Source organism: Crocodylus porosus, unplaced genomic scaffold (genome assembly GCF_001723895.1).
Source record: "Crocodylus porosus isolate Cpor-Errol unplaced genomic scaffold, CroPor_comp1, whole genome shotgun sequence".
NCBI lineage: Eukaryota > Metazoa > Chordata > Crocodylia > Crocodylidae > Crocodylus > Crocodylus porosus.
This window is the reverse complement of record NW_017728906.1, coordinates 185,057,455-185,079,828: the sequence shown is the minus strand read 5'-3', so window position 1 is coordinate 185,079,828 and position 22,374 is coordinate 185,057,455. Positions and strand designations below refer to the sequence as shown.

Below are 22,374 nucleotides of genomic sequence, written 5' to 3'. Positions count from 1 at the left end.
GAGCCTGGCGTCCCCGGCCCCCGCCCCGGGCCTCGGCTCTCCCGCCTCGCGCCCCCCGGCCTCTCCCCGCGTGGGGAGGCCCCCCTGGAAGCGGCCCAAGCTCCCAGGGAGGTAGCCGGGCAGGTGCCCCTCTCCCTGCACCTCTAGAGCCAGCCCAGCGGGGCGGGGGGGCAGCCCCTTGCCCAGCCACCTGGGCAAATGGATCCCCACCTCACCCCCCAGTCGTGGTGTGACAGGGTGCCCCCATTTCCACTCCTGTAAGACAGGAGGTCTGCAAAAAGTGAGGGGGGGATGTAAAGTAACCCCACCTACGATGTCTTTTCCCAACAGGGAAGAAATTTGTATATGTCGAGCCGCCTAAGAGAGTGAAGGAGATCCTGGAGGAAGAGCTTTATTTTCGGAGAGACGAATGTCAAATTAAACAGCCAGCTGCAGGTAATCGTTCTCCGCGCCTGCCAGATAAGCAAGCGTTTGAGAAATGGCATCAGATGCACTCATGAGGGGTGACGCAGGCGAGCATCCTTCTTGAAAGCCAAAGGCGTAGTCGCATTGGTAGTCTAATTAGCTCAATGGCTCGGTATTTGCTTCGTGGGTCTGAGATTAGGGGAGTACATAATAGAGCATGAAGTAGTTCATCCAATGTATCGGTCTGACATTACACAGACATTTGGAGATGGTCTATTAGCTTGATCCAATTCCCCTATGACAGATATTATCTTCGTGATAGCACTATACAGAAGAAATGGCTCTTTCCCTTTCAAGAAACAAAAAATAAAAACAAATCCACAAAACCCTCGCAAAGCATTTGGGCTCTGATTGCCGGATTGTATTAGTAAATGGTATTTATTCAGGCAAAGGATTTTTGGCACTTGTATGCTTTGCTTGTGGTTATGGAGGAAGGCTACTTTAGTCTAAACGTCCTGTTTGTGAGTTTAGTCCCTGGGACTAGAGATGTGCTTTAAAATATGAAACCTAACTTATAAAAGAGGCAAAAAAAACATGACGAGTTGCCATTTGAAATCTAGAATTGATTTTCAGCATTCCATAGCATTTTAATTTTGCCGCTGAAAAAATTAGACTACTGCTGGACGAAGACCTGCCACAGCCTTCTGAATTTTGCCTAGCCCTGTGGATATTTTTTTCTTAAATAAAACACCTAGGGATTAAAATACAAACTGATATCAGGTTTTCTATCTAGAGTAGAACTTTCTGCAGTTTATATATAAAAATCAGCTTGTACTTAGTTGGAATTTGTTTTTAAAATATTTGGTCTGTCTAGCTTGAAGTCACAAGTTCAGTATCCTATTTTTGTAAACCTTGATTTGCAACACTTTGCATCTCTTAGAGTTTCCCAAATCACATGTGTTATACCTCGACTTTAGCAAGGCTTTTGTCAGTGTCCCATGATGTTCTCATCAACAACAAAGGAAACACAGACTAGCTGAAAGTACAGTGAGGTGGGTACATAAATGGTTGGATCATCATGCTCAGCTAGTAGTCAATATCGGGTGGGGCTCCCCAGGATCTGCTCTGCTTCTGGTATTGTTTAATATCTTCAGTAATGAAGTTGATCATGGGATTGCATGCATGCTTAGCGAATTTGTAGCTGGCACCAAGTTGGGTGGAGTTGCAAAACAGTCTGGAGAGTAAGGGTAGCTTCCAGAATGACCTGGATAGATTGGAAAAAAAATGGTCTGCAGTTCAACCAAGTGAAATTCAGCAGAGGCAAGTGCCAAGTCCTGCATTTGGCCCAAATAATTGCATGCACAAATATAGACTGGGGAATCACTGACGAGGCTGCATAGAAGGAGTTGGAGATTACAGGAGACCATAAACCAAATATGAATCAACAATGCGCTCTTGTTGCAAAACAGGCCAATGGTGTACTGGGTTGTATTAATAGGAGTGTCACTTGTAAATCAAGGAAAGTAATTTTACTGCTTTATTCAGCACTGGTGAAGTCTCACCAGCTTTGGTGAGGCGTCACCAAAACTGGTATACCATGTCCAGTTCTGGGCCCCACACTTCAAGAAAGATTGGAAAGACTTCAGTGAAAGCATGGCTTATGAGAAAAGGCTGAAAGAGCTAGGGTTATTTAGTCTGGAGAAGAGAAGACTGATGTGGGATTTGATAAGTCTTCAGATACCTGAGGAGTACAGAGAGGATGGAGATGGGCTTTTTTCTGTGTCCATAGGGGACAGGACTAGGAACAATGGCCTCAACCTGCAGCTGGGGAAATATAGGTTGAAGATTAGAAGGTGCTTCTTGACTATGAAGGTGGTCAAGCACCGTAACAAGTTACCTAGGTAAGTTGAGGAATCTTTATCCCTGGAATTTTTCAAGAGCAGGTTGGACAGATGCTTGCTGGAGTGATGTAGTCAAGGATAATTCTGCCTTGCACAGAGGGCTGGAATAGACCAGTGTTTCACAACCCCTGGGTCATGACCCAAAAGTGGATTGCAAGAATATATGAAAGGGTTGGGAACAAACTTTAAAAACAGATTCTCTTTTAAAGGAGAAAAACCATGTGAAACAGTGGTTTTTTCCTTGCAGGCTGTCAGAGTTCCAGCCTGCAAGGGGCTGCTTGGAGCCTCCCCCAGCCCCACACAAACCCCACCAATCCCCACACACTGTGGGGCTGGGACCTGGGGGTGGTGTGCAGTGGGTCGGGACTGGCCATAGATGTTTACAAATGGGTCTGGATACAAAAAAAAAAAAAAGTTTGAGAACCACTGGAGTAGAAGACCTCATGAGGTTCCTTCCAGCCCTACCTTCCTATGAACCCATGTCATTTGGAAGTAAAAATGTTCATGCATAAACAAAATTACTTTTGCTTTTATAAGGTCTCAGTTTTACTAAAACTTAGAGTGCTACATGCATTTATGCCTTTTCAGATAGAATTCATATTAGCTACCATACTTTCTTCATATTGCCAAAAGTTAGATATAAATCTAAGCTTGTGACACATGTTCTCGCTGTCTGAATATAGAACACATTTTAAATTGTGGAAATCCTCTCTCAAAACTTTGTCTTTCCTACCATGCATGTATTTTTTAAATATAAACATAATAATTTTGATATAAAATTCCAGTAAAGACAATGCACAGGTAGTTTTATCCTGGGGGAGCCAGTCAAGGTCAGCCCTACACTGTCTGCCTGAGTTCACTTCAGCTTGCTACACTGGGGTAGAAGTGGCATTTACCTGGTCTCCACTGGGATTTTACATCAAGATAGCTGTATTGTGGTAAACTAGTCATCTCAGTGTAAAAACACTTTTCTTCAATGAACATATAGCTTCCATGTGAATCTGGCCCATATTTCTAGCTCCTTCCTTTATGGTCCTACTGCTAAACTTCTATTTGTATATTGTTTTTTTAATAGCCCCCTTGTTTTCAGTCTAAATTTTGAATTCCCACTGTACACTAAAATTCCATTTTTATGAAGACCAAACAGATCTCCTTTACCCGAAGAAGGTTGCAAGATCTTGGCTGCCTGCCAAATTTTTAAGATTTAATGCTTGACAACATTTTAGTGGACTGTGAGAGGAGAATGAGATCACTGTTGAGTAATCTCAAGAGCCATTTTTATATTCCTTGTGCAATACTCAGTATTCTCATTGGATGTTCTCTGTGGTGTTCAGGGATTAAAAGATTTTTTCCTTAATGTTATAAAATATGATTGCATTACAGCTGAAGATAATATATGTAAGATGACTTGCAAACCTTTATAAAACATGCTCAGAATATTTTGTTATTCAGTCTCAATAATTAGCCATTCATTATTAAATTGCTTTTGATATCCACAAAAACAGTGTGAAAGGGCATTTTACTGTATTTTTGTTTTTTTTAATGACTTAATATTTACAGCTATTGCCATGTATATATACACACACTCACTTAATGACCCTGATTTCCTAGAGCAAGATCCCACTGTTCTGTTTGGGGGGCAACATGTGAGGGACTACTGGTAGGGGACAGAAAAATGTGAGGGACTATTGGTGAGGGACAGCTGTTGTGAGGAGCTAGCTGGGGTTTTTTCTTTTTCTTTTTTTTTTTTTTCCCCGTTCTCTTCTCTCAGGCTGTTTTTTTCCCCCCTGTCCAATAGACAGGTGCAGATTTGGAAAAATTCCCTATGACTAGAAGAGATGGTTTTATTTAAGTAAAGATCTGCCATATACAGTACTTATGTTAGTGACCAGATACTAAATATGAATGTCTTTATTTTTCTAATTATGTTTTACTTAACCGTTTCCATCTCTTTAATTAGCCTGCCTTGCTTAAGTCTGTGACATTTGAAATATTTTCCATTCAAGTACAAGCAACCTACCAGAATTACTTGGCAACACTGTTACCAACCCATGAAGATGCTGGGTGTCATAAAATCATTAAGGATAAAAGTATACATCATGCAGTCCACTTCTGTGCCACAACAGTACTGCTCCTTGAAATACATTCTACTCTGTAGATTTGCAGAATGGTTAACATCAGTTTGTTCTTTTGGAGGATGATTTGATTTAAAATGATTTGCTAACTGCGCAATATCTGCTGTAGCACATTCAGAAAAATCTGCTTTTCCAGCCTATCTGTTGGGTCCTTACCAAAAATGATTGTTTGAGTCAACACATTAATGAAATGATAGATCTATCTAGTTCTACAAGAGCCAGAGGGGAGGTTGTTAACGAATATAAATTAGAAACTAGGAAATGCAGAAAACTGATAAGGGAAACAAGGAAATTCAAGGGGAAATCTGCTACCCTGTAGAGATGAGGACAAAAGAAGGGAATCCATTACTAGATGGTTATAGTAGGACTGTTACTAAATAAAACAGAAAAGGTAAAAGTGTTCAATGCATATTTACGTTATATGTGGCAGGAAAAAACAAAAACAAATGAAGTATTCCTAGCAGAGAATGATGATGAAATACTTTCCACTGTAGCAGTAACTAAGGTTGGTGTTACATGGCACCTACTAAAATTAAGCATTTTAAAATGGGCAGTCCCAGATCAATTGTATCTAAGTTTTTTAAAAAGCTGGCGATGGATCTTTATGGGTCATTAATGTTTATTAACAGTCACTCTTGGATCACTAGGGAAGTTCCAGGACTGGAGGAGAGCTAACATGCCAATATTTCAAAAAAAGTAAATGGTTTGGGTAACTATAGATTTATTAACTCAGCATAAATTACTGACAACCAAATGGAACAGCTATATAGGACTTAATTAAAAATTAAAGTAGGCAACTATAATTGATGCCAGTCCACATGGATTAGTATGGAAAATAGGTTATCAAGTTGATTATATTTTTTTTTACATGATTAAAAGTTTGATTGGGAAAGGTAACGGGTACATAATGCTGAAATGAGATTTAGCTCTTTAAGTGGCACTTACATAGCTGTGTAAGTAAGTGCAGCTTTTGGCACTTGCCCAAATTGTGTATTCTGTATCAACCTATGTAGCTATGTTTGCTTTGTGCTTTCTTCCCCAGCATACTCCGAAGGCTCCACTCTTGCCATATAGGATGCAAGGCAGAATGAAATAGTCTGGCTACACATAAGTCTGTGTGAGTTCCCCCACAAAACCACAGAGGGGTCAGAGAGGTCTTCCACCCTTTAAACCAAATAACCTAGTGACTACCATGCTTCCTCAGAGAATGGGAGATCTAGGTTTTAGGTCCCCTCACCCAGAGGAGTTTTAATTGATAGCTCTTACTCCATAGCAATGTTCTAACCACCAGAACAAAAAGTTATATATTGCTCAGAGTGACCTCTTATTCATAGGTGTAGGGTCGGAAGGGATCTTGCAGATCTTCTAGTCTGACCCCCTGCTCTGGGCAGGAGAGAAAACTGGGCTCAAATGACCCCAGCTAGGTAATTGTCAAGCCTCCTCTTAAAGACCCTCCAAGGTAGGAGCCAGCACCACTTCCCTTGGAAGTGGGTTCCAGATCCTAGCTGTCCTGATTGTGAAGCAGTGCCTTCTAATGTCTAGTTCAAACCTACTCTCAGTCAACTTATGGCTGTTATGATTTGTTATTCGGGGAGGCACTCAGGAGAACAAGGTCTCTCCCATTCCCCGCTGGTCCCCCCCTAGTAAGTTTGTAGACAGCCACCAGGTCCCCTCTCAGCCTTCTCTTGCAAAAGCTGAACAGGTTAAGGTCCTGTAGCCTGTCCTCGTAGGGTCTGCCCTGCTGCCCTCTGATGTGAGTGGCCCTCCTTTGGACCTTCTCCATGCTGTCCACATCCCTCCTGAAGTGTGATGCCCAGGACTGGATATAGTACTCCAGCTGCGGAGTGACCAGTGTAACATAGAGAGGGAGGATCACCTCCTTGGCTCTGCTTGCAATGCATTTGTGGATGCATGACAGGGTATGGTTAGCCCTACTGACCACATCCTTGCATTGGCAGCCCATGTTCATCTTGGAATCAGTAATGACTCCAAGATCTCTTTCTGCCACTGTGCTTTTGAGAAGAGCATTCCCCAGTCTGTAGGTATGCTGCTGGTTCTTACTGCCCAAGTGCAGCACCCTGCACTTGTATTGAAACACATCCTATTCTCATTTGCCCACCCCTGTAACCTGTCCAGGTCCAACTGTATCCTGTCCCTCCCTTCTAGTTTGCCAGCCTCACCCCAAATCTTGGTGTCATCTGCAAACTTAAACAGGGTGTTTTTCACCCCCTCATCCAAGGCACTAATAAAGAAATTGAACAGTGCAGGCCCAAGGACCAAGCTCTGGGGGACTCCTTGAAGTTAATCCACTGGCTACCCAAGAAAGGAAGATACTGTGGCTGGGATTAGGTGAGCAAACCAATGAGGAGCAGCTCAGTGAGGCGGATACTGCTTTGAAAGGGAGGGAGCCCTGGGTTCTGGCTCCAGCCCTGGCAGTGGGATAGTTTCTGCCTCAGAGGAAGAGAGGCCAGGTCCCCCTCCCTTTCAGGGTAGTGTCTGGTTTACATAGCATATTTTTCCTTTGGTTCCACATATCTTCCATTTTTGCTGCCCAGTGGGCCAGCTGCAAGAGAGGGGTGCTCTGGGAACGTCTAGCCCATGGCCTACTGATTAGAGGATTTTCAGGGAAGTAGGAAATGCAGATTCAATTCCCATCTGGACCTAGGAGAGCCTAGAACCTGAACCATTTGGGAAAGTGCTCTAGCTACTAAACTATTGTGCTAAAGCTAGAGAACTCAACCTTTTAGAGCAAGAGTGGTGTGTGCAACCCAGATGCTACAGGCTACCACTACTTTAGTAGGGAAGGGGGAAGAGAGGTAGCTGAGGTCAGAAGGAAGGGGAGAGAAATGGAGGGAAGAGAGGTTTTATTATAGAAAACTAGCATTGGAAGGAACTTCTGGAGATCATCTAGTTATCCCCAGTAAGCAGCCCTTGTCTAAGGATAGAGGAACAGGGAGAGAGCAGGGAGAACTATGGAAGGAATCAGTGCCAGGGTACAGGGCAGGGAAGGGGATGCACTGGGCTGAGGTGCTTGCTGCTGATCCCCTGTGCTGACTGGAGCTGGCCCTCACTTTGGAGTCTTGAATCTGGCCATCAGGTCATAGATTGAACACTATTGTGCTAAAAGATTGGAGGGTCCTCCTTCTCCCTTATTCCAGCAGTTGCATGCATCTGATCCCATTCCATGTGCCAAGAAAATCTGTAAAGCCAAGTAAGTACCAAAGACTGTACTTTTACTGCCTAAGTGCCATTTACCTAGCCATGAAAGTGAAATAGGAGTTGGCCCTTAGACTTCTGTGGACATTTGACTTGATACTGCACAAAAAACTAGAACAATACAAGATCACTATGGCACTCACTGAATGGATGAAAGCTTGGTTAAAACTGCATTCCTTTTCCTGCACATGTCATTTTGTTTTAGGCTCTATTAAAAATATTATGTTTAAGTGGGCCCAGCTTACCAAGAAGCCTACATTGTCCTATATTATTCTCAGTTCTCTTCATTTTCTCTGCCAATCTTTGGATCATCTTCAAGTTTTAAATAGCTTCCATTTTATATTTGTTTCTAGAACGCATTTAAAATGTTGACCAGCAGTGGGCATAATACAAATCCCTGTAGAATCTTACTAGAAACATCTCTGTTTAACCATTTTCTCCATTTACAGCTCCTTACTTCTTGATAGTACTAATGTTTTAATCAGAATATTTTATGCTAATAAGGTTACAGGCAGATACAACTTTAAGCTTTAAAAGTGCAAAAAAGGAGTTGCCACATTAGCTGTTCCAATATAGTTGTTATGTCTGCATTCTTCTTTAGCTCTTCGAGTTAAATAACTAAGTTTAATTCTGGAGGAAACAAGGTTAAAGTTTTGCTCCACTTACACTCTTATAGGAATATATAGATTTGGTAGTTATATTGAAACAGCACTTACTGGAATCATTTTGTACTGGTATAATTGTTACATCTGTTCACCCCCTATGTAAAGTGACTTATAAAATTATATTATATCTATGTAGTTACCTTTATCAATCAACCACTCTTGTAATCTTATTTGACAGCATTTGTGTTCTGCAAAAACACTTTGACTCTATTTGAATCTTTACATTCCTATGAAAAAATTACTACCCACATTTTCGAAGTGTAGCCATTTATTGTGTTGTTGTTGTTGATTTGTAATTGCTATAGTGTTCAGGAGCCTACTTGGGATCCAGGAGGCCATTGGGCTAGGCATTTTGCAAAAACAGACTGAAAGACTGTCCCTTACCCAAAGACTGCAATCTAAATATGAGACAGGAGTGGAAAAATTGATGGGTAATATAAGGAAATAGGACAACATTGGTCAGCACTGCAGATAATAACCTCAGTAGGTTGCAATTGTTGTCAAGTTGTTGTAGACATAATGGTGAAGGAGAGTTTTTAAAGAAAGATTAAATGGAGGAAGTGACATAGCTTCATGGTTGTTTATAAGGGGAATCTACCAAATATGTGGGTTGGCATTGGGCACCATGGGTTGATTAAAGGCAAGAGGTGACCCATCACTCAATGAGAAACCATAGGTAGTGGGGGTGTGCGTAGCAGGCCCTATTCGATTCAGATTTGGCCCAAATCAGGGACAGCGATTCAATTCATTGATTCAGATCACTGTCTCCGATTGGATTTGGCGGAATCCAAAGATTCAGTGCAGATTCAGAGAATCAGCAATTCAACCAAAGACACAGCTTTAAAAAGTTTTTTCTATGTACCTTGAGGTAGCAGGTACAGCTTGTGAACACTGCAGTGCTGGGGCGCATGGAGCATCCCACAGGAGTGCAGGGGGCCCTCCATATGCTCAGTGGTGAACCTGGAAGGTCTGCCGGGGAACATGCAGGGGGACCCCCCCAACTCAGCAGTTGGCCACAGGGGGACCCCAGGTGCCCCCCTACAGTCCCAGGAGGCACCAGTTGCCAAGCCAAGGGGCATGGAAGAGACAGGGGGCCCAGTATACTCCCCAGCAGACCCGGAAGTGGACCAGAAGGGCTTCTGGTCCACTTCCCGGTTATCACAGGATGGGATCCCTAAGGATGGCCGTGATCTCCTAAGGCTCCTCGACCATGCTAGTTTGGCCCAATGGGCAGCCTCAATTCTCACCCGCCACGTCTTGATGTATTTATAAAAATAGGGAGGCTGCCTTCAAGTCCTCTTGGACATGGTTTGATAGACTCTCTGAACCCTGTGGGTTCCCAGACCACTTGTGGGTCCCATTTCACAATGTGTTTGGGGGCACCCTAGCATTATGGGCTAGATGCATGGCTCCAAGCCACCCCTTTATCACACCAAGCCTTGCAGATGGCATTGATGTTGTCCAGTCTAGGCCTTAATGCAGTTTGGCCCCTCATGCCGTGCCCTCGCTGGTGCTGGGGTCCCCCCACCTCTTATGCTGTGCCCTCACTGGTGCCCAGGTCCCTGCACTGCAGTGGGCCTCCAGTGAGGCCTCCTCCTTCCCCAAATAGCTTCACCCAAACAACCGGTTGTTATGAAACAGTAAACAAAACATAAGCCCCAGGCTATAACATAACACATAAGCTCCCATCATTCTCCACCCCTTTAAAAGAATCAAACTTTGCCCCAGACATTCTCAGAAGCTAGACTCACTCTCAGGCCTCTTCCCCTAGCTCCCTTTAGGAGGGCTCTTTCCTGCTTGGCTGCTGGGAGCAAACTGCCCTCCCTAGTTCCAGCCTGGGGATTTATAAGGGCCCTGCCCTTTCTGATCAGCTGACAGGTCCTGGTGCAGGCTAATTTGTTCTCTAGCCTGTTGCCCTGATAACCTGCACCTGGGCTTCTGTCCATCTCTTCCAGCTCTCCCCGTCTCTTCCAGCTCTCCCCAGGTAGTTTCCGCTCTTCTAGGAGCAGGCACTTTAGTGCCCTGTGACACAGGTCTGCTGCCAAGTGTGGTGGGGACACCCTCTCCTGTGCTTATGTGGGATGCTCCATGGGCCTCAACATCGCAGCACTCACAAGCCCCTGCTACCTAGAGATATGTAGAAAAAACATTTAAAGCTGTCTCTATGTCCGAATCTTTCCAAATCTCTCCAAATCAATTAGGAGGGTTCCGATTCGATTCAGAGAGATTAAAGGGTCCTCCAGTTTCATTCAGATTTGGAGATTTAGCCACCAAATTGGGCCAAATCTCCACCAAATCAAATCAAGGACCAAAGCTTCATGCAGCTCTAATAGGTAGAATGACAGTGTGTTGTAAAATGCCTCAAAGGGGACAAGGAGTTGATTATGTTTGGTACAACTGAGAAGGAGGGGAGCCAATGCAGGAATAGAAGGAGAGGGGATATGTGGTCTAAGCAACAGCGGAGAAAATTATCTTTGCAACATCAGCAGCAATCCTGGTGGATATGTGCAGGGCAAGTTTGCCCTTTTCAACCCAGAGAAAAGAATGTTGTAGTAGTCAAAATACAAGTTAACAAGAGCTTTGATGGGAGACTTAACTACGTAGGTTGGTAGGAAAGATCTTATCTAAGAGGCATCACGAAGAAAGAGTCCGTAAGAGCTAAGCATAACCTAGATGTGAGAACTTAGAGTAAGGCCAGAGATGAAGCCCGGATTACAGATTTGACTAACAAGCAAGATCATATCATTGTACGCAGAGATGTGGGTTTTCCAGAAAATTTTGAAGTGGAAAATTTTCCAATGCCCTAAATAGAGTGTGATTTGATTTAATATGTTTATTTGACTTATATTTAGTAAAAAAACTGAAAAAGTACCTCCCTGTTAATTTTATGTTCCAATACCCACAAGTATTTGAACTGAAATATTTGATTAGGAAAAAAATTAAATACAGCACACTTAATGTGGTTTAAATGTTATATTCAAGCAAATTCAAAGCTTTATGTGGAAAGAAATTATTTTTATTCGAATACTTGTCAAAATGTAGACAATACACAGCATATACTTCCCTTAAATTGTTTGTTTAAATTTTAAGAAAAAAAATGAAGGCACAGAAAACTATTGACACACTAATTTTAGCACACCCAAAGAACTGTGGATGATATGCTGTGGCTTGGTTTTGATTTGACCTGCACAGCCAATTAGGTGAATTCATAACTTGATTTTTGGTTTGGGTTATTATGTGAGTGTATTTTAGTAGGCCTGTGTGAAGCAGCAAGTATTTGCTTTGGATTTGGATTCAGCTGATTTGGAGGGACAGTGATTTGATTTGATGATTTGAATCACTGTCCCCATTCAATTCAGCCAAATCGGGTCCGAAGATTCAGCGCTGCTTCAGAGATTCAGCCATACTAAGCAGGCAGCTGTCCTGGATGCTGGATACAGCTGCCTCTAGCTGGTAGGTCCATTGTGCTGGGTAGAGCGGGGAGGGAAGGGTTAGGTTTAGGATTAGGGTTAGGTTTAGGGTTGTCTAACCCAGCCGGGGCAAAGCCGCTGCTCATCTAGGAAGTGCAGGGAGCCCGGGCCAGCTCCCACCGCTACACACCACTTGTCTGGAGGCAGCATAGGGACTCAGTCTTGTACCGGCCTTGCACCAGCTGGCTGAGCGGTGGCATAGCTCCCACTCCCAGTGCCTTCTGTCTTTCTCCTGGCACAGCCCTGGCCCCACCTGCTGCATGCAGATCCTGGTGCACACGTGCTCACCCCATGCCCTCCCAGGCCAGTGGCAGAAGCAACAGTGAGAGTCGCTGGACAAGCCGCCACGTGAGGAGCTTCCAGACCAGTGGTGCGCAGCAGCGCAAGCTGCCCGACCCCCTCCTTGGCAGCCCAGCCGCAATCCCTCCCTTGCTGTGGGTGCGTTGATCTGTCCCCCGCCCCCCCCATGCCCCTTCTTCCCCCCTCTGCTCACCACAACTGACTTACCAGCTGGAGGCAGCTGTGTCCAGTGTTCAGTCTATGGCCGAATCTCCAAAGCAGCACTGAACCTTTTCCGAATCGATTCAGAGGCTTACGATTCAATTCAGACCTTTTAATTGGTCTCCCAATTTGATTTAGATTCAGAGATTCGGCTACCTAATCCAGCCAAATCTCCAAATTGAATCGGCGACCGAAGCTTCGCACAGCCCTAGTGTTTACCGTCCTGTTTACAAATCAATAAAACATGTACTCTCTTACAGACTTCCTAGGGATACTCACCTGAAAAACATTAATTACAACTTCGAAAATGCCAAGCTTGCCTAGTATTGTATTGGCATCCATTCATTGTTACTAATGAATTTCAGAAACCAGTTAATTTCTAGAAATGGAAAATTTCCCACGGAAAAATAAAGCACTGGAAAATTTTCTGCCGCATATCTCTGGTTGTATGCAATGATCACAAAAAGAAATAATAAGCAAGCTTGAGATGAAGACCTCTATCTTACTCGAGCTAAGCCTGAGGTGGTAGGCTGAACAATATCCATGAAGAGGTGTCAGGAAAACAGGCTGAGATTTTAATTCTATAGAACTTTGTACATTTGCTCACATGCTCAGGCGGTTTTCACAAAATATGACCTGTAACTATAAAATGTGGAAAATCTACACACATTAACTCCCTTCTGGAGATTAAAGGCTTGTTTCTGCCTCCATAAATCAGCACAAAATCTTTTCCCAAATTTAGTGGTGCAGGACTGAGAACTTAGCATAAATCATGGAATCAGAAAAGCAGGGCAGGACAGGATCTGCAGAGACCATCTACTCCAACCTCCCCTCCCCCCAACAAGAGGCGGAAGCATCTCTATCCAAACCATTCTGTATAAATTCATTGCCTAACCTATTAGTAAAACTACATGGTCAATGCTAACACAACCACAAGGCATGGCAACCTAACTTGCTACAGCTAAAGTAGAGGGACTGCAGTGGCCAATGTCCTGCAGCTGTGAGGGTTGTTAAAATGAGCTCTAGAGATCCAAGGGAAAGAGCCATGTCTTCTACAGAAAAAAGCAGAATAAACCACAGTCTGAGCCAGTCTGACTACGGAGTAAAATTCCTTCCTGATCCTAAATAATGATGATCAGTTTGACCATGAGTGGAGGGGCAAGACCCTCAACCAGGAACTTCCAGATTGAAGTCCCAGCAGAAGTGCTGGCACACCCCAGTCAAAATCTCCAGTCCTGGCTGTAGCCAACATCTAATGCTTCTGAGGAAGGTGAAAAAACATCTGACATGTAGCAGCAGGAGGGGAAAAAATTCTTTCCTTGGGCCCCATGTGGCAACTAGCAAAGGCTGGAAGCATGGGAAAGATCTATAGCAGAGCATAGGCATAGCTATTCCTAGATCATCCCTGACCAATGCTTGTCCAACCTCTTCTTGAACACCTCCAATGATGGAGATTCCACAATTTCCCTAGAAACTGAATCAGGATTTATGTCTATTACAAACGTATGTCTAATGGCTTGAAATGGGCTTGTATTGCTGTACTTTGTCTACCAGTGAATCAAAGCTGTTTTGAAACATTCAGTTTGGCCATGAATAGATGCTGCCACCTGTGTTATCATCTGGGAAATGTCACCATGATGGGCATTCTGAATGCTTGGTTAGCTTTGATAAAATAGAACCAGCCCCAAAATATTTCTCCCAGGATTTGCTGAAGTGCACGGTTGATTAGGTGATGTATATACAGTCATTCCTGGAAGTCTCCCCTGAACATAACTGGAGAATCATAGTCACCTTCTAGATGGGTTAGGTATTGGTAAAAGATCTTGTTCTCAAACAGAAAAGTCACTGTTTGACACAATGTAAGTAGTTATTAAGTTGTATTCTTGCTTTAAAAATGACATTTATTATTATGCCTCTATGGGAAATTTCAGAGGACACGTGATATTCCAAGTGTGACCTCCTGGATAGCTAAACTAGTATTACCATTAATACCATATTTACACTAATCCAGGATGAAGTATTTTCCCCCCAATTTGCCCTGTTTTTGGCTCTGTGAGTCTTATATCCCTTTCTGCTCAGTGATTTAGCTGCAACAGGAAGGCTGAAAAACGCTTTCAGCCCTGTCTAGCCCTTGACCATAGAGTTAGAGCACTTTCTTGTGAAGTGGAGTGTAGCTTAAACCCCTCCATCAGGGTAAGGTAGGCCTAGGTTGCCCCAGGGTAACCTAGGTCCCCCAGTTCCTGGGTAAGTGCTGCAACCACTAGTCCTCCTCCCTTTACTTTTCAAAAAGCTGGTGCTGTTGTCTGTGAGATGTGCTGGTTCAGTTGATCTCCCTGCTTTATGAAGCAAGATCCAGATGGATTCCAACAAGATGCAGCCACCTAAGGCTGTCCACTGAAAAAAGAGAGAGCAGTGTATTGCCATGAATAGAACAGTATCTGCCTCTGGAGGTGCACCAGGTGGTCACTGAGAGCACAAAAAGATTTACTGCACTCAGGTGGAATAGGATCACGCTTGTGACCTAGTGACACATTTCTGAGGTGAGTGGAATATAAGTCCTCCAATAACTAGTAGACAAAGTAGGATCTAGACCTAGATGTTTAGTTCAGTAACTTCCTAAGCTAAACTCAGAAATATAAAGAAGCTGGCAATGTCAAACAAAGTGTTTTAGCTATCTGTTGGAATTTCACCTTCTAACATAATCGCAAGGAGGCATGTGATTCAAAGGTCAGGTTGAGTTTTGCGGTGTTATTGTCCCTTAGTTACTTCCCTCCCTCCATCTTTCTGTTATCCGTGGTGTATGATTATTTTTCCAGGGCTCAGTCCTGTACAGAATATAAAAAGAAAACAAGCAGCTGCAGCCTCATTTTTGCAGTCTATCAGGAGTTCAGGAATGTAACCTGTTTGTACCCATCATGCAGAGTTCGTGATATGCTGCCCTTCTCCACTGAATTGAAAAACTCAGGAGTGTTAGAAAATGTGTAGCTTGTTTGATTTACTCTGAGTTAGTCTATCACATGCAGTTGGCTTGTTTTGAAGACTCAGGTTCAAAACCTTTACTTATCTTTTGCTTGGCTGAACTCCATTACAGACTAGATTTTACCTTAATAAAATCACTGGGCTGTGCAGATAAGATGATAACAGATTTCCAGTTTCTGTTCTGTCACCCTTCTAGGGTAGTAAAATATTCTGTTAATCCAGTTGTCCTGCAGTCCCTTTAGAGAGTCACTTTTGTTCTTCTTGCTACTCAGACTGCCATGATCAAGCAGCTAGACACCTAGCTCCCACTTCAGCCCCACTGGGATCCAAAAACTAGAGAGCAACAAGGTCCCTCAAGTGTCCTACTTATGCTTGTACCACATCTACAGAGTAATAGGATTGGGCTCAAGGTGGAAATCACCTGGTGGAAATCACCTGGTTGTTGCCTTATGTTTCATTTTAACATAAGGTTTAGATCGTGACAATAGGGGTGTAGTGGAGACTATACAGCGTGCCTGGGAGGCACTATGGGTGGTTGTGGGTCAGGGACCTGAAGGGTTGCAGAGGCTGAAGCTGAAACAGGGCTGAGGGCCCATTGTGAGAGAGACACACAGAGAGATTGGTCCATTCAGGGTCAGGGACCCAGTGGGCCAAAGCTAGAGGGAGAGAGCAGCCCTGTAAAGTTCAGAGACCTTATGGGCTGCCGAACCTGTGCCAGGGCCAGGGGCCTGGCAAGTAGAAGGAGGTAACAAACAGGCAGGGCCAGAAGACCCAGTGAATGGACGTGGTCATGAGTATAGGGGCAGCCGGAAACCACAATTAACGCACCTAAGGAGTTAGTGCCCACAGGAACTGATAGGCTAGCAGGGCCTGGTCAGTTAGTGAGATATAGATGTCAATGGCATGCAGTGTGGGGTTGTGGATTTTGGGTCTGTTGCTGTGACTAGGACTGAGGGGGCCAGCAAATCAGGTTAAGATAGGCCAAGAGCAGATCCAGTGAGCATACTCGGGGATTTTCAGGAACAGTGTCCCAACAGAAAATACAGTTTCCATCAAGACATGGCAGGCAGGGCAACGAGGAGGTTACCCTGAGGAGTTAGCATGATGCAAGATTGTTTTCACCAGCAAGGGGTGCCATGGTCCCCCTGTGGGCCTGTCCCGCTACAGGCACTCTCCTGGCAGGTGGGAAATACAGATTTGAACCCCCTCAGCATGAAGAGGGCACTGAGCTCAGGTCTTACCCTTCCTGGGTTGATTTTCTAATCAATAGACTGTTTTTTAGAAGTTGGCACCACTCTCTGCCAGATCAGAAGCAAGCAGCTACAATAGCCTTTTTAAGGGGCCCAGTCCTATTGGTGTGTAGATGTGCTACAAGCATGTGGAAGGCCCTCAAGGAACGTAGTTGCTCTCTAGTTTTTGGATCCTAGTAGGGCTGAGGTGGGAGGTAGGTGTCTAGCTGCTCTGCCACAACAGTTTTGAACTAAAGCAAAGCTGTGAGTATGGGCCTATATGTGCCTCTGCAATTTTCAAGCCAAATACAGGGAAGCACTCTGGCTGCTGACAGACATGAAAAAAAACACACAAAAGAGCACTTTACCAGAAGAGGAAGTGCATTAGTTCGACCCTACTCCCCAGTGTCTATTGACTGAGCGCCTCAATGGGCTTTTTGGAGCTTTTATTTAATAGCTGATTCAGTTGAACCAGCCATTAGATGAAGACGCCAAAAAGCCCTGCTGAAACGCGCAATGTATGCAGACATTGAGCGAGCCAGGACAAACTAACACGCTGCTGCTTCTGAGTATGTGCTGTGTTCAGTGCAGGGGGGCACCGAGTTTAAAGTAAAGCGCTGTGGGGCAGGAGGTTCACGTCTAAGCAGCCTTAGTGAATTTAGGCAGCCACTGAATGGAGGTCGGTGAGGAGAACGTTGGATCACAGTTTTGCACCTCAATTCTCCCCAAGTCCTTTTTTGTATCTGACTCCATCTGAATAAAATGTTGTGGCAGTGAGTTGTGCTGACTGCACATTTTGTAATAAGCATTTTCTTTGATCAAATTCAAATTTGTTTTCTTGCAATTCCATTGAGGGGGATCCCACTGTTCTTAAATAAGCATCACCCAACCAAGGACCTTCACAACACCCATAATTTGATTTATTTCTACCAGGTAATTTTTTTAAACCATGAATTTTATATAACTTAACTTTTCCTTATGTAGAAGTCTTTCTATTTCCCTTGCCCTTCACTTGGACCTGTTCTGTATCTCCTATTTTTTACTTGAGACAGTATGACCAAAACTGAACTAAGCATTAATGGTAAGGTATATGACTGGGAAAAATAAATCCATCTGAACACAATAATTTTGGAAGCTTCTGGGAAAATTAGCATATGTGTTTTGAATTGCATATCTGTCAGAGAATAATGCCTTTCAGTATCTGTCAGTCCAAAACATTAGAAAAATGAAGCATGTTAAGTTTAATGTCTGGTGCTACAACATTTTGTTGCAATTACCTGTTTCTATTAAGATTTGTTGATTCTAGTTACAGTACTAGGTAGATACAAGATATTTTTAGGTTATAGTAATCCTTTGATACCACAATAGGTGAAAATAAAAGAAACCAAGCTAAAGCAATCAGTGCTTAATGGCATTATTTTAACAAATTATTAACAGTGGCTCTGGAAGGCATTTGGAGCGTGAAAAGAAATTTATCTATGGAAGGCCTGAAGCCAGCATCACAGAACAGGAACAGTTTACTTTCACAACCTAAGTACTACTCCAGGCACGGAGGAATAAGAAGTAAGAGCCAGTAATCAGTAGCTTTCACTATTAGTACCTCACAGTGTGACACTGTTTTATAATACACTCACAACTTGTTAAATTGATTGCACTTGTACCTTGTCTGATTTTATTCTATTCATGTGGGTACTTATATGTCCCCCTCATCATAGCATCTCAGTAGTTTAAGAAGTCTAAGCTGCCTTTTCCCTTTATAGTAAGAGACATTGCGTGCATCTACACATTCGTTAATGTGCTGTAATTACAGTGCATTAAGCTTTAGTACCTGTAATTACAACTTAATGTGCCATAATCGGCACTACTGTGCAATAGCGCCAGCCCATGCTTTTTTTCTAACACTAATGTGCAGTGGACTATTTCTACTATTCATTAGCATGGGTTTTGCCAACCATGCTACTGTGCAGTAAAATTAGTCTACTGAGCCTTTAACGTCTCGTGTAGACATGCCCAGTAGGTCCCAAAACTCTCCAGGGCTGTGTTGAGGGCTGCTGCAGTAAGTCACCCAAGATCATGAGCTATAACCTTGCTTAGAGGTGCAGATTAATCCTTTTTGATTAATGTTGTTAGGTACTTGTTCTTTTTAATTTCCATCCTTGTTAGGGCCTCATAGGTTTTCTCAGGTCTAGGTCTGCAGTAACCCTTTTACTTCACATTGGCAAGAAACTGATTTGGGATGAGGTCTCAGTTTATGAACACATGTAACACTTGGATAGATTTCAGTTCAGCTAAGACCTGAGGTGCACACATGTACAGACCTGTAAAACCAACTTAAAACTGCTGGAATGGTTCAAAAGTGTACCTGGGAAATCAAGTACTATTTTGAACTGATTCACTGTGAACTGGTTCAGTGTTACTTATGAACACCAAATAATTCATGACATATGTCTAATCAGTCTTCTAGGCATCCTACACTGCATCACTTTTCCCCTCAATCACCCCCCTGCTGCCAAAACTGGCCACTCTGGTACACAGCTGGAACCCTACCACCCTTTCTCCGCCCCCCGCCTTTGTTGGCACTGTTTATTAATGAGCTCCCTTTCACTGCTTGTTCCATACAAGCTATCTGTCTAACAGCTAGCTGTGTCCTCAATCCCTACTCAACTATGCCTCTTCATAATGCCCTCTCACCACATCCCAGTCCCTGGAACCTGGAAATGTAGGTTCAAACACTTCCCCTCCTCCTTGGTCACCCATGGTCAGGTAAGCACACTGCAGAGTTCAGTCAAGTTCAGGCTGCTGACTTACTGAACTTCTGTTTAGGAGAGAACCAAAAGCAGAAAAATGAAAATGCTCCCAGCACAAGTCACCTGCTCCCTGGGACCCCGGAAGTGTGGGGCAAACATTCCCTCTTCCAGTTGCCCACTATGAAGCATGCCAGTCTGGGTGCTCACTCATCTCTCTGTCCAGGTTTCAAAACCACATCACTTCACACAATTATGACATTTGGGAATAGTTCAATTGATATATTGCCTCAGTCATTTTACTGTATATGTGGTAAGAGTAGTGGGGAGCTGTAGGAGGTTTTTCTCTTCCCTTATAGTTATCACTGGGCATCTTCAGTTTTTTTCCCCAGCTGGGTAGTAGTATAGCATGCTTGCTATGTCCTGGAGTTTTCTTCCTGAGGAGTTTCTAGATTTTCTAATGAAGACAGCTTCAAAGCAGAGGCATGCAGAGTTTATAAGCTGTGTAAGAGAAGTGAAGCTAGGCCAGAAGTAGGCAGAGCTCATGTGTTCTGCGTAAGCTGCTGTTAAAGCAGGCTTCTCTTCTGTGCATTTCAAGCTGGACATGTGGCTCCTGAACTAGTATTCCCTTCCAGCCTAGAGATCATCACTTATCTACAAAGTGACCCCTAGGAATTAACTTTCTTTGGCTCATAATTGTTGGCATATATACAAATAGATACTCGCATCCTACATCATCCCTAGTATCCATTTCTTCCTCTCTCAAAGCGCCCATGCTGTGCCATGTAAACTGTTCCACAATGAATTTAGATGCACTCTGCTGAATTATGCAGCCGCCTTGTAAATATACAATGTGGTAGAATTCTGAGGCAAAAACCTGTTAAAAAAAAAAAAAAAAATCCCTGCCAGGCAAAACACTTACTAACCTCTTTTGTTTCAATATACTTTTTCCTCCAGGGTGAAAAGCAGCATCTCCCTTTACAGAGGACCCCCGGCAAAGGGCAGATGCACCTGTGTGTTACCAAAACTACTACTATCATTTTTTTTGCAGCAAACTCCAAGTACCACCAGCTAGAATGTGTATAATCTTTTGTAAAATAAAATGCTAGATCTGTCTCTTGGCACCTAATCAGCTGTAGTACCAGAGCATTGCAACTAAAAGAGGTTGGATATACAAAGACTTGCCCTGTCTGTGTGTAGACAGCATGAACAGATCATCCCCTCAGGTTTATTGACACTTTTTGACCTCAATTTGAAATATCAGGCAAGTGGTATTTTACTAAGGCCTTTCCTAAATACAAAATTTGTATCAGAGTGGTACATGCCCCCTCACGCGGATAAAGTAGCAGAGACATAAAAGTGCTTAATCCATTTACAGCTATTCCACTTAAAAGTGGTACAAAGCAGCTTTATACGCACTGAACTGCTGTAATGATTTCAGTTTAAAAAAATTCCTTGTAAACTAGGCCTACCCTTTAAAAACAGGCATTTTACTTAGGTGCCTAATACAGATTTAAATGCCCAACTTTAGGCACTCATGTCGGGACACTCTGACCTGTGTTTTTTTCCTTTTGGAGCAATACGCACCTTTGGATTCTTGGAGCTGCTGCTACAGAAGCAGGTAGTATTTCTCCTCTTTGTAGCTGCTGTGATCCTGGCTGCATCTCAGCAAAACTTGGAGGTAACATGAGAGCCAAGAGGGAAGATAAAAAAGCCAGCAGCAATCTGGCTTCAGCTTGCTTGCTCACCAACCCATCCCCCTACTTGCATAGAGCACCATTTCACCTAAGAATGGCTGGGGGAGAAAGAGATACTGATGAGATCCTGCTGTGGAAGAGGGAGGAACTAGACACCTGCCTGGAAAACAGCAAAGAAGGGGTTGTTGGGAGGGGAGGAGTCTGCAGAGTTTAGTGGAGGAGGGTGACTTTTAAGGAAAAGAGAGAAAGGACAGGAGATGGGAAACTAAAAGGATAAGAAGAAAAGCAGGGATCCTGGGAATGCAAAGAATTTTTTGAGGAAGAGAGGACATGGGGACAGAAGAGAACTGTATAGGGACCATTTAATGCCAGAAAGGGTGAAGAGAAGAAAGCTAGAGAGAAAAAAGCAGAAGAGGAATAAGGGTACAGAACGAACCTATATTATATTGACTTTCCCTTAAATCCATCCTAGACATTAACTTTACAAAATGACCAATGGAGGCCTGTCTTTTTGGGTGCCTAGATCGAGCAACCTACTTTTCACAAAGTGCTTAGCACCTGCCTTTGAAAAATCTGGGCCTTTTGAGTTGTCTCATGTTGGACACCCAAAATCATTAGTCCTTTTTGAAAGTATAGAGCTCCACTTATATATTTTTTAGGAAAGTGATGGGGTCTTCATTTTGCTGAAGTTCTTTCATACCACTGTGTTTCTTAGTTATCAGATGCTATTAAAATATTCATCTCCACATAAAAAGGAAACTTGCATGCATCTTGGCCAGCAAATTAGTTAGGAACTTAACAATGCAAGATGTACTATCCACGTATAAACAGTGAATTGTGTAGTTACTACTGGTATTTTGGTCCTGTTTTACTGTAAAGTGACATTAGGTATCTGTGCAAAATTGTAAAACAATGGAAAAATGCTTTAAAATCTGTGAGACTAGACCTTTGCATTGATAGCAGCAGTTTTTAGGCCCAGTCCTAAGAGTTTGTGAATCAGCATCAGTCCTAATTTAATAAAAGTGGAACATCAAAAAACCTGTAATGCCTGATGTTTACAAAGCCGTTGTCCCAGTGTAAAAGTATAGAAATGGGTATCAGGGAATCTGAAATAACACTTCACCCAACTCCAGCTTATAAGACTTATTGCGGTAGACTAACAAGAAATTATCAATATTATTGATTGCTTGAATTGCCATGGTAGCTGGGAGCCAGGACCACACTATACTAGGTGCTGTACAAACACAAAACAAAAAGCAAATCGTGAGTCAGAGAATCTAAACTAATAATAAATTCATTACATACTTATTATAAGAACAGTTGCATCACATTCAAAATTTTATTCCAGGTTACATAACATTTAGCATTTATCCTGTATTTAACACTGAAGAGTATTTCACAGCCATCCTTACAATATGCTTATGAAGTAAGC

General features: G+C 43.1%; 1 protein-coding gene across 1 annotated transcript in view; it reads left to right on the top strand.

Annotated features, from left to right (window-relative positions):
• CUNH11orf97 (chromosome unknown C11orf97 homolog) overlaps positions 1-21,980 on the top strand; it is a 23,501-nt gene extending 1,521 nt beyond the window's left edge. The window contains exons 2-4 of the mRNA XM_019528539.1: positions 331-435; positions 17,939-18,064; positions 20,203-21,980. Coding sequence (XP_019384084.1) covers positions 331-435; positions 17,939-18,064; positions 20,203-20,207 — 236 coding nt within the window. The 3' untranslated portion in view covers positions 20,208-21,980. The remainder of the gene's footprint in view (positions 1-330; positions 436-17,938; positions 18,065-20,202) is intronic.
• Positions 21,981-22,374: the final 394 nt, after the last annotated feature.